Source organism: Ostrinia furnacalis, unplaced genomic scaffold (genome assembly GCF_004193835.3).
Source record: "Ostrinia furnacalis isolate ACB-3 unplaced genomic scaffold, ASM419383v2 OfSCF7340, whole genome shotgun sequence".
Classification (NCBI taxonomy): domain Eukaryota; kingdom Metazoa; phylum Arthropoda; class Insecta; order Lepidoptera; family Crambidae; genus Ostrinia; species Ostrinia furnacalis.
Genome location: NW_021137579.1, coordinates 557,364 through 570,272, shown reverse-complemented (window position 1 = coordinate 570,272; position 12,909 = coordinate 557,364). Strand labels below are relative to the sequence as shown.

The window sequence follows — 12,909 nt, the reverse complement described above, 5'->3', positions numbered from 1 at the left end:
GATAAGTCCACAATCAATCGCGTAGTACATCGTGTGCGACGGCGGGATGCGGCCGTGTCTCGATTGGCTTGGCATGACGCTACCGTTACGGCGAGTCACTGACCAGCCGTGTGTGCCAGCTACGATTAGACGATGAGCATTCAATTATTTGGCGTAGAACAAAACATGTCGGCCGTTTGATGGTTGACTACTATGCCGAGGACGCGGGTTCGATTCCCGCACTGTACAAAGATTTGTGTACAGGAACATTTGTTGTTAGTCTATGTGTTTTCTCTCTACAATGTATTTTGCTTATTTTGGTGGGATTAGAAGCGCAGTGTAAAATATCCAAGGATATATTATTTTATACAAGCCTTTGCCCGCAGCTTCACCTGCGTGAAATGTAGTATGTCACATCGTCATAAATTAGTAATAAATGTTATTCTGGGTTATAAACAATAATACTGTAAAGTTTTATCAAAATAAATTTAGTAGGTTTGCGTGAAAGAGTTACAAATATTCAGACATCCATACAAACTTTCACATTTATAATATTAGTAGGATCCGTAGGTATACCTTGATTTTTTAGAATCCAGCAGAGATGTAAACAAACACTTTCATATACAATTACACCATAATCACTTACGTGTTCATAATATCATACACATTATTTAACAAGCCCATGAAACCAACTTTATTTTCACGTTTATACAAGTTTGAAATCAATCTTTGAAACAAATTATTTTAGCAAAATACGTGGACGATGAAAATTTGTGAGACTTGTCAAATTGACTTGACGTTTAAAATCATGTGTTATCTCCATATTGTCTATGACTTGTCTCTGACACAATCAGTGCTGTAACGTGTGAGTCTTAGACAATAATCTGTAAATTTTAATCGATATTATTTTAAGTATTCACTTATTCCGATTACTGATTAATTTTAAATAAAAAATGTACGATACTTTGTTTAGTTTTCCAGCGATAACTTCGACAATATTGGAGATAACGTAAAATTATTTTTCTACTTTTAGTGTATACTTTTTCGGAGTCAGTTGAATTTTTAGTCGGTTTTATTTAAAAGAAATTATTTTACTTTTTTATGCAATTATGCTTACGTATTGTTCCATTGCTTATTTTCATAAATAAGTAAATAAAATAAAAGAAAATAAAAATCTTCTTTCAATTGATAGCATCTTAAATTACTATCCCTAGCGGAATAGAGCAACAAAAAACTGAGCGAGCGAGATGTCACTAGTAGCAACACTGTCAAACAGAACTTTTTGCAACTATTATAAGTTTAATAACTTTACGGATATCATTGATTGTTTTACTCTCCAGTGTGTTTTTTGATTACATCTGTGCATACAGTTTGTTTCCTGTTCTCGAAAATTTCATAATCAGTTCACATTCAATGTTGCGACTTTGTTGCATATTTTTAGTATTTTGACGATCACCCGGCGATGATACGCAAGTACTACAATAATTTCACTTCGCGATTAACGAGAGGTTTTGTCGCATCACTAGTTCACAGACTAAAAATATTTTTATGTCAGTTGGCCATTTTTGATGACATTTCTGCTGATTTCTAAAAAATTAGACTGTATGTTAGCTTAGGTATCCTTCGAGAGTGCTTTAGGTATGAAACTTCAGTATTATGTTTGAGGTTGGGATCGAGACATGTCTTGTCTACAGCGTATTTGAGTTCTGGAACTAAATAAGTTTTAGACATTATTTACAAACTTATGAGTGAATTGCCTAAGTAGACAAGTTTCGTCTGTGGCATTGAAAACTTTTCTCACATCAGTCTTTGGTTTCAGAACTTTAAGAAGAAACAAGAGTCTAAGTAAAATTCAGAAAAAATTGAATCTTTTGTTATAACAGGATAGTGTGATACAACAAAATAATATCGGTACTAAAGAAACAAAACAGACAATAAAATTGATAGAACCTATTCGGAAATACTTAAATTTCCAGGAAAAAATTTAACTAAACCGCCGCGAATTAAAAACATTAATGCTTTATCAATTCTGCTACTCTGTACTATACTGTACTACTGTACCTATATTACGAGAATAATCCAAAGGACATTGTCAGAAACCGCCNACTCACACTTTCGATGTATCCATCTAAATTTATATTTGAAAAATCTCGGATGATATTGACGAGTCGGTGATGTAGTTCATCTTCTGTTTCCCACTTGTGCTCATCTAATCCATAAAATACCATTTTTTTACTGTTGTTGTTATTCTCAGAGTTTCGCACGGATTTGAATTGGTTATTCAGATGAGCTATTTCCTCCTTCATTATAGTAAGTTTTCGGTTTAAGTTTTCTATTTCAGATTCCAGGTGCTGATGTTTGTTAGTCACAGATTCTATGCGCTGAGTAAACTCATTATTAATTTGTTGTATTGAGTCCTGGAGTTCTTGTTTTACAAGTGATTTTATTGCATTTGTTAAGAGTTCAACTATTTTATTTTCGTTTTGTTCCAGTTTCTTATCGAGAAGTGTGCTGATTTGGTCAAGGGTGAGTGTAGATCCACTATTAGGCGTTTCACGTCGACATGGCAGTATATGAGACATGCGGGATGTAATTGTGTCACCCAGTAGGCTTTCATCATTCAATAAGTTCTCAGCGATCGAAGTTTCTTCTGTCTCTGCCGACGACGGTTCAACTGGAGAAAGTTTGTTCGACTTGCAATTTTTTCTCAAAGTAACATTTGCGTCTTCTGCATTTAGTGTTACAGATCGTACTGGTGTGTTTATGTTATTAATGCCATGAAAAAAGTGGACCAACACGACGCCGTAATAGCCCATAATCAATAACTAATAATCTTTTCCGTGTACGTGGGCGATTTGACGTGTGCCCATTTGTTTTACTTAACCCTTAAGGCTCTTATCAGACACCACGCATCCTCTTTAAGCCGGATCATTGTTTAAACGTCCTTTCCTGGTCTGCCCGACCCTTCTGGTGGGCGTGATAGATCTAAGCAGCTTCCAGTGACAATCTATTACCTACGGTAGACTCGCATCCTATTATTTTTAATAATTCGAGAAATTATTAACAGTAAAGAGTTCGGTAAAGCCGGTAAGTAGGTAGGTAACGCGAAGAAGATTCAAAGTCAAGTCGTGAACTGACTTAGTTCGTATCGCCTAATACCTATCTCTCTTGTTAACCTATTGGTAGTTACCTACTATTTTTCCTAAAGTGGATCTCTGATGGAAACGAAGCGAAACTACAAGATGACCTAAACTAAAGGCGAAGTTTCCGTAAAAGATTTTATTTTATAAAAGTTTTGGTAACTTCTATAAAAATTGTATAGTAAGTTAAAAGAGATATGCTTAGGTCCCTTTCTTATTGTTTTCTCCTAAAGCTTCACATTAACTTTGCCCTTAAAGTTTTGCACGTTCCACATTACCTTTAGCTAACGAGAAGATTACTTACACTTTAAATCCGTGAACTTCTAAATGTCAGATCTATTGATTTCTAAACAAGTATGTATGGGGCGTGTAGGTAGGACCAGTATCTAGTAAGCCACAGCAACTAGGTTAGCGCCTGCATTTCGACACCTGATGAATGCAAAGTTTATGGATAATAATTAATAGACGTCAACAACTGAATAGGGCTGTTGTGCATTTATTTAGCACTAGCTTTTGGGCGTGACTTCGCCCGCGTGATTTTCAAATTGCAAACGAAGACTACTCCTATGTCTATGTTCAACTATATCCATACCAAATCTCCTCTCATCTAAATCGGTTCAGTGACTTATGTGGTAAGAAGACAGTTTAATTTAAGTTTTTCCACAACTTGAACTTACACAAGTTTACTAAATTATTTTTAGGTATTTATTTAAGTTTTCTTATTTGAAAGAGGAGAGGGGTGCAGGTAAATAATAACATAGAGTGTAACAAAATCAATGTATTAAACTTACTTAGGTCACTTTTAGGTAATTATGCATCAATACAATTTCATATAAATTAATTAACAACTTTATCAACTATGTTTGTTGATTTCATTTATCCCAGTATTTGATCAAATGACATGGCAGTAAAAAAATCACTTTACAAATCTACAGCCCTCAACATGGTTTGACTCTTATCAGTTTAGAATCTGCACAAAAGTCCCACATATCTGGTTTTTTGGTCCATGCTTTGAAAAATTCCTCCTTAACTATTTCCCATTTTTCATAATACTGTTTGTTTTTCCTTTTCATTTTGTTGTAGGGTATAGTCAAGACCGATTCAGTTCCAGGAATTACATTATCCTTATCAAGCAATAACAGTACTTCTACAAATCGTTGATATAATACATATTTACATATACTTAAAAACATTTTTTCATAATTTATATGCTTTTTTGTTGTTCCCCTTCTTATTCCAAAACAAGCAACTTCAGGGTAACTGAAAAAAAAGTATGTAATTTTAGTAAGTTATCAAATACATAATAATAAATGTATTTATATTATTTATACATAGTGTCTGGTACTGCTCATGAAAATTATTAAAGTAGCGCAAAAATAAGAAATGAAAATCAATTGGATAGTCAGTGTGCAAATATGTTTTATTCTCAACTAAGGGAAAAACAAGGTAGACACTGAAATGTTGTAGTTAGATAAGAATACAAATATCTAAGATACTCTTAACTTACCCATTATCAAGATTAACCCAAATGATACTGGTAGGTCCAGCCTTATATCTGGTTTCAGATTTCTTGTGGGGGAACACCACGGATGACTGCTCAAATGTTGGTATATTTTCTATTGTAAAATTTGGATTTCTTAAAACCAGTGCTCTTTTTAAACACTCTTGGCTAAAAGGCACCCCTCCTCCAATTATGATGGACTTTAAATAAATTGGTTTATTAAACAATAACCCCATAAGACTGCCTTGCAAACCTAAATGCATCCATTTTGCAATTTTGTCAGTACACGACACAGATAAAGTCCGTTCACCACGTCCTGGCTTTGTTCTAACTTGGCCGAGCAAGTGATATGTATCTCCAGGTTCTTTAGTATCTTGCTCACAGTGAGGAAGGCATTTAGCTCCAGTTCTAAAGACATCTGGGATCACTCTTAGCTCTTTCTTTTTGTCAATATCGGAAATATCATCATCAGCCTTGCGTTTATTTGACTCTAATGGTAAACATTCTTCGTCTGGTGCAAGTTTAACAGTGGGCAATATAGTAGCATCACCACATGGCAGTTGTGATGTATAGAAGTGCAATTCATAATCACTAGGCAATTCAAACTTACCATTTACCATTTTTAACACGGTCATCTCCCCTTCTGCAGTTCTTTTCATAGCATCGTAAAGGTATACTAATAGCCCTCTTCGAGCTATAATTTCAGCATGGCTATCATTTAGGATATTTCCAAGGGGAGAGAGTTTAGCACCACTTATACACTTTGTGCCAGTACCGATCGATATAACTTCCGTATAACCTGTTGATCTATCGAACAACAAGATGCCGGATAAAACAGTGTATTCATCGTAATTCGGTTTACCACTGTTTGGGAGTTTCTCATACACCTCAAGAAACTTTTTCACAGCTCTATTAGCGACAGATTCATCAAAATCAAATGACATCTTGAGTTGTCCTCACAAAATCATGATTTGTATAATGATTGTGACAGTAAAGATAAAACCAAATAAATAATATTTAATGCAAAAACGTGGAAATAACTACGAATTATATGAATCTCACGATTATAATCACAATTTCACATTAATTCACAATTTCACATGTTGTTGTTGTGGTGCCAAGCATAGAGAAAAGTAATACATAGGAAAGTGCCAAGTGTCAAGTGTCAGTCAACTGTCACCGACGTCAGGTAAGAAACGTCACCGAGTGATCATCGTCGAGATGGCACGACGCAAAGATTATTAACACTATTCAGCCTATGTGCATCATTAGATTTTTTATTATAAAAAGCGTAAATGAAAAAACAATCTGTAAAGTGAATCGAAAGAAAAATATCAAGTATTGCTTGCATAATCTAGCTTACCATTTTTTTTTTACTTAGGTAGCGGTAAGCCATAGTGAGAATCAACTTCAACATAATCGAAAGTGGCCAGACCATGAAATCAAATGAAACATAATGTGCTATGCATGGACCTATAAAATAGGTCCATGGTGCTATGATTATGAACCAATACCTACTATTATCTACCTTATTATTATCTCTTTATTCAATTTCCTTCTTATTTTTAATATTTTTTTTACAATGTAAATTATAAAAAAAAAACTAAAAATACATTATAAAAAAAATTCTTAAAAATAGTTAATCCGCTGGTAGCGGAGCAGGGCCCAAGCTACCGGTGGTCAGGGTCACAGGCTGAGGAACCTCCGGACAATGCGTGCCGTGCTGAGGATCACCGCCTTTTGAATCTTTTATTATTATTATTGTATTCATCTTACTTTCTTATTTTTAATTTTTTCTTTTTACAATGTAATTATTATCAAAAAATAAAAATACATTATAAAAACAAAAATCTCAAAAATAGTTAACCCGCTGGCAGCGGGGCAGGGCCCAGGCTACCGGTGGTCAGGGTCACAGGCTAAGGAACCTCCGGACAATGCGTGCCGTGCTGAGGATCACCGCCTTTTGAATCTGACCCTTGAGCCAACCATCTAGCGAGAGCTTCTTTAGATGTTGGTCGAAGCTCTTCGCTATTATTATTATTATTATTAATATATTTTGTTCCAAACAGTCTATTTTTTTTACATAGGTACATACATAGCCCTCTGCTGTTTTCTGTCGTGGTCGTCGCGGTCACCAACTCGCGACAGCAATCAATCGTAGTGGGAGTAGACTATCTCATTTGAAAATCTGAGCCAAGACGGAAACAATTTTAGTTCTTGGTATTATAACTAGTGAGTGGACTAAGAGCATGTGAGTGACTTTTGCTTAAGTATAAAAGTTGGAAAAGTTTTTAGACTTCCAACGCAGATTGGAGATGATAATAGCCGAAAAGCGCGGTATCAGGGTCAGATTGTCAGTTTGAGGGTCGGTAGTTCGATCCCCTTTGTTCCCTTGATTATGTGGTAAGCCCACTCGTAGCACAATCATAATGTTTAGCTTTTTCTAAAGATGCAACACAGACCAAAACAGTTAACTTTAATAATGTGCTAAAATCAAACAAATAAATTCTTCAACGGTGCTCTGACCGTAAACACGTCGAAGTCATTACAATCTAAAACCGATAAATCGTTTTAATTGTACCTATCAGTATTAGTTACGTGGGACGAAAGCTCATCCAATTTAGGCGGGAACAATAAGCGTCCATCAATCACCAACCACATCACCGTTGGGACGGTAACGGGACCACAGATTATGTCTGGAACCGGGACTGTAATATCGCCTAATAGCCGCCGTACCCCGTGAGTGTGGTTTAAGTGATTTTTCACAAAACTTGTAAGCAATCATGTTATTATAGCACCGGACACTAGCGTTAAAATTGCTGTAACAAATTGCTTGCAGAAATAGCATTTTAGCGAAACCCCTCGTTATTTTATCAAGAATCATCACAATAATAATTAACAATGATGATAGACGAGTTTTTTTAGTTCCATGGATTCAGAAACTTTCAATTTTAAGTAAGTATAACATTTGCAGCAGTTTGGTAGGCAATTTAACCCAAGCTCGTAAGTGCCTATTTTACTGTAAGAGAGTAGGTACCTACCTACTTATACCTGTTATCAATACTATTGGTACATAACAGACGTAGCAATATTTCACGTAGGTACAGTTCAAAACGAAATGGGTCTTAGCATTATGGATGATCGTTTCTAAATGATTTTCTCTTTAACGTACCATTACCTTCGTTCGTGAGCTGACATCAATCGATGCATAGTTTGCTCGAAAGCAGCTTTCGTTAAACAATACTAAGTTACTTCCTAAATGCCGCAACTAACAAGGGCCAGCGATGTATAACACCAGCATTCATCACCGGATCGCCGGATACAGGCATTCGTGGCATCGCAGCCTTATTATAGTGACCACTTGTGGGCATTGTATAAGAGGGTAGTTTGTCATTCCACGGCTCATTACGACGCAGTGACAGCCGATCTCCACACCAATTTGAATATCAAAGCAGTGCTTACCCCACAACACGCAAGATTAAAAATATCAGAACGCCCCCGATGTTGATGAGTTCAATAAATCGATTTTATTTAAATTTGAATAATCGATACCATCGGGGTCAGAAATCAGAATTGTTTACATCTTGGACCTTAATTCAAGAACGTAAGGGACGATTTGAGTCAGTTGAGTGATAGTCACATCTCTACTTTTGTTATTTTTATCCGAATGATGTAGGTGACGACGTGTTTGACCTTTCAAATGTTTCGTTCCAACCAATAAAAATAAAAGTAACAAGTGAAATGACTAAAACGTATGCCCCTATAAAGGTCCCTGTTAATACAAAAAATCTGAGAGGCAGTGGAAAATTACTGTTGTTTTGAAATATTAAAATAATTCAAGTAGAATTGTTTGATTGTCAAGAAATACAAGCAGTCACCTAAACTACAACAGGAAACGAATTTTGGTCATGAAATCAATAAAAGACAAAGGAAATACATAATAACATCGAAGGTAAATGAGATTGCAGCAATTGATCCCGCGGAAGTTGCCGCTAATTAATATGTCAGACAACTTAATGGCGACCAATACTTTTATCATTATATCATAAATTCGACGATTAATACTTTTATTTTGGGGTGTTTAAACCGATTATCGATTCGGTATAGTGTTTATATTCAAAAGGGCAACAAGTAAACAAACACACACATAGGTAAGACACTACTAGTACTGTGCTATACTACCTTACGTACTTATTCAAAAGAATTTCAGCTGCTGTCCCTTCTAAAATTAAAAAATGCTTTATACACACCTACTTACCTAAGCTTTCTAAACTTTTTTTTATACTGTGACGCCCTTGGGAATTTGCCATGTTTTACGACGCCCTGTATTAAATAAATGACATTAGCAAACATAGCATACAAAACAAATCTTAGAATCCTATTAGAAAACAGTGGTTAGTGGGTCGGTCCCACCACTCCCATTCCCATAATTTGCAGTAGGTAAGGTAAGTAACTCAGTTTTTGCCTTAACGAATTTCTCATCTCCTTTGGCGCCTTTGCAACCAATTTGCCTGGTGGAATGTACAAATGACTGTGAATTAAAACTCAGATGAGGCGTAATATTAGGCCTCATTTGTGGGGTTTTCAAACCCTGTTCTCTCAAATTACGCGAGGTGTAAGGCTTCGAGCTTCCTGTTGCAGTATCGTGGAATTAAATGCACGCTTGCCATAAACCATCTGACTGTACAGACAGACGCTTAAAAATTCTTTTTTTATTGAATTTAATCATCTTCGTCATTAATATTAAAAATAGACTAAAAACATTTAGGTACTTTCAATTTAAAAATTTAGAAGTACTTATAGCTATAGGTACGTGTAGGTACTTACTTAATTTATCGGTTAAATATTAACATTCGACGAAATAAGGATTTATGGTAATTGGTTTTCGGTGAATCGTCAGGTACTTATAGTTACACCAGGGAATTAAAATTTAGTACTAACTAAAAAGGTACATCGATCAATAGTTATCGTCGAAATGAAAATCTATGATTTGCTTTTCGAGACATCGTAGGAAATCCTCTAAAACTGTACACTCATAAAAAAGGTACACAATGTAACATCCACCTTCCTTCAACAATTTTACGACAGACTGTACTGTACTGGGTTACTTAACCACCATTGGTTGTAATAATAATACAGGAACTAACAGGAAGTGTATTGTTACCATTGTTCTAACATCAGCCTGCAGTTGAGAACAGCAATTGATTTTCTGCTTATCCATAATTTACTCGGCGATACGACGATGTAACTTATCTGAGATACCTGTGCAATCTTTAAGTTCTTTAATTCTGACTTTTTCTAATATTTTTCTCATTTTTAGTTTGTCCCTTTCATCATCATCAGTCTATAATTATTAACCACTAGCCTAGCTTTCCGCCCGCGGCTTCGCCCGCGTGAAATTTTGTCTGTTACAGAAAAACAATATCGCGCGCGTATTTGCTCACCGTTTAGACCTACCCTGGATTACGACAAACATTTTAAAACCAAAATCAGCTCAATCGGCCCAGCCGTTCTCGAGTTTTAATCAGACTAACGAACATCAATTCATTTTTATTTATATAGATTATTAACTTTTCATTTACGCCCGTATTTACAAACATTACTATAAGGTCTCACAGTGCGCGTGGACGCACAGGGTGAAATCTGCAAGTAGGTACTTACCTGAACACTTCCCACCTACTACAAGTTCCAAACAAAACAGATTTCAATAGCGCCAAAGAAAACGTATTCACCTTTTCAATTGCAAACTGCACTACAAGGTCGTCTAGCAAAACAGTTGTGCAATGTTTGGGAAGTTTTTATCTGGCATCTCCGTTGATCGCCATTCATAATGCAACACGAGAAAAGTTTCCCAAAATTATGCAATAGTACAAATTGAAATCGCTCGGTGCAGAGAGGACCCCTGCTGAGACCCGCACCTCGGGGGAACAAAAGGCTTCGTACGCCGCGTCATATTTTGCCGCAAATCGATCAAGGATTTCATAATCGAACACTTATTTTTTTTCTTGAAGACCAGTGAACATACTTATGTATTAAGTTTATCTATATTTTTATTCTTGCCTAATTTAATTTTACAATAACTAGTTATTTTATAATTTCACTGACCATAGTTTGACTTGAGGCGGGCAGGTCGGCAGTGTAAATAAATGATAGGACCGGACCCAAAACCGATCCCTGAGGTACTCCTGCCTGAATATGGGGTAAATGGTTGAAAAACTGTCTCCAAATTTTACTTGGAACACTGCTCTCTAAATACGATATTAGTAACATGTACGCGGGGTGCGGCAAGCAGATTCTGTTAAGTAGCAGTTATTCATTGCTTAACTTAATAAAATGATATTTCGCGAGAGAAACTATATCGGCTGCTTTGGAGTTTGTTAATTTCTTTTCGAGCGAGTTTATAAAATGTATGATTGATAAAACACATTAATAAAACATGTCACTTGGCCTTGTTGCCGTCGTAATCTGCATCCCCATAACCGGCGGGGTACCGATGAAAGTGCATCAGATTTATTGCGGCATTGCTCACTTTCCTTATTTTTAATCGCATTCATTTTGAATGATGATCATTAACGTTACCTACTTGTAGGTAGGTAATCAGTAATGCTCGTATGATGATAGTATGATCTGACGGCAGGGTATGGGTTAGGAACCATTATCGTACTTGAATCTTATAAAGAGAAGTCAAAAGTTTTGACTAGTAGTACGTAAGTAGTACCTAGTGGATGCTAGTAGTGAGGTCCATATTACGAAAAGACCATGTACCTAATTGGTTAGTAAATTCTAATATTTGAATCAGAAGTTATTAATCACTTTAGATAAGCGCGATTGGAAATTAGACTAACAGACAATTATTGACTGGCATCAGCTTAGGTTGCGCAAGCTCTCGCATTTATGATTGCGTCTCTTACGCAGATCGTTCCGAAGTGAATAGGTGTCACAGTGTCCCACGTTTATGCTCGTGACATTGACATTGGCCTTGCTGACGATGAAGACAAAGTGCAAAATGATCCGTAGCCCATTGCTGGGGTCAAGTAGGGTTAAACGATCGATTGGAAACTGCGCTGCTGATAGGTAAGCCGATTTATCTTATGCTTTGTCAATTAATGTGCGAGCTCTTTGATGGGCTTTTAATCCGAAACCAATCGACGAGATGGGCTTATGATGAATAAAAAAGGTTTTCAAAAAGTACAAAACTGGGAATACCTCAGTTTCTTTTTGAGAAAGAGCTTATTAAAGCTCACGATACAAATTGTAGATAAAATATTCATCTTTCTGAATGAAAGACTTTGAGTCTATCCACCTAAATAAACCCAAAGCATGGACTGAGACATCCTAATTTCCTCATTGTTTTCAGGTCTCTAATACCTACTGATAAGCAGTCACTGAACTTCCAACATGCAAAATAGTTTCCCTCACGATTTGTACCTTACCATCGCCGACTGGGAACACTAACAGTTTTCTAATATATCGAATAAATCAGCCAGATACAGAGCTAACAAGCTGTACCGTATTTACAGCGACCATTTAATGCTATCAAATTATATAAAAGCAGTTGTGCAGTATGTCTGGGTTTCAATGCTTGATAACAAATCTGAATCGTGCCGAGTTCACATTAGCACGCCGCACGTTCCGGGCAGCACGGCATCTGATAGGTAATGCAACAGTAATGCTCTCCACTCTATACTATTTCATGTTATTACTCTTGGCATGGTGTTCCTGTGCAGACACCTAATCAGGCTCCATGATCACGGGCGAGGCTGCAAGATAGTTTCCCGTCTGGGTTTTATTTAAATTATTAACGGCCGAATACTGAAACGCCATTTAAATATTTGACGGCTTCTCAAATAGTTAAGCAGCTCCTAAACTTACATTTCGCATACTCAAAACAATATCTGAGCAGTTCTCAATTTTTAAGCACCTCTCAAATTAAGTTGCACTCAAACGCCACTTAAATGAATTTTCGCATACTGAAACGCCATTCAACGCTAAGCATTACTCAAACAACTGTCAAATCGTCTTAAGCAGCTGTTAAATTTGAGAGTGCTTGCGCGGTATCTTAAATCCTATTCTTATACCTAAATCGACCTAAATAGTGGTAAATAATGTGTGTCATCGTTATCATTTCTTTCGAGGTACACCAGATAGACAAAAAACCATACAAAAAAACTTTGTGCAAAATGTGCACTATTATTTTTAAGATATTTATTTTTTATTTAAAAATAATAATGACTAGTTAAAGCAGTAATTTCATGATTTTAATACAGTATACCACCACGTAATATGTGA

At 36.1% G+C, this 12,909-nt stretch overlaps 1 protein-coding gene across 1 annotated transcript; it reads right to left on the bottom strand.

The window, feature by feature from the left end:
- Positions 1–3,884: 3,884 nt before the first annotated feature.
- Adat1 (Adenosine deaminase, tRNA-specific 1) lies at positions 3,885–5,763 on the bottom strand. Its single transcript, XM_028320013.1, has 2 exons — positions 4,627–5,763; positions 3,885–4,379 (listed from the first exon to the last, which is right to left on the bottom strand). Exons 1-2 carry the CDS (start codon positions 5,562–5,564, stop codon positions 4,058–4,060), a joined length of 1,260 nt encoding a protein of 419 aa, XP_028175814.1. The 5' UTR covers positions 5,565–5,763; the 3' UTR covers positions 3,885–4,057.
- Between the last annotated feature and the right edge of the window lie 7,146 nt (positions 5,764–12,909).

Coding starts and splice junctions, on each gene's coding strand:
- Adat1 (XM_028320013.1), bottom strand. CDS start 5,564: ATGTCATTTGATTTTGATGAATCTGTCGCTAATAGAGCTGTGAAAAAG. Junction 4,380..4,626: donor TGGGTTAATCTTGATAATGG/GTAAGTTAAGAG, acceptor CTTTTTTTTCAG/TTACCCTGAAGTTGCTTGTT.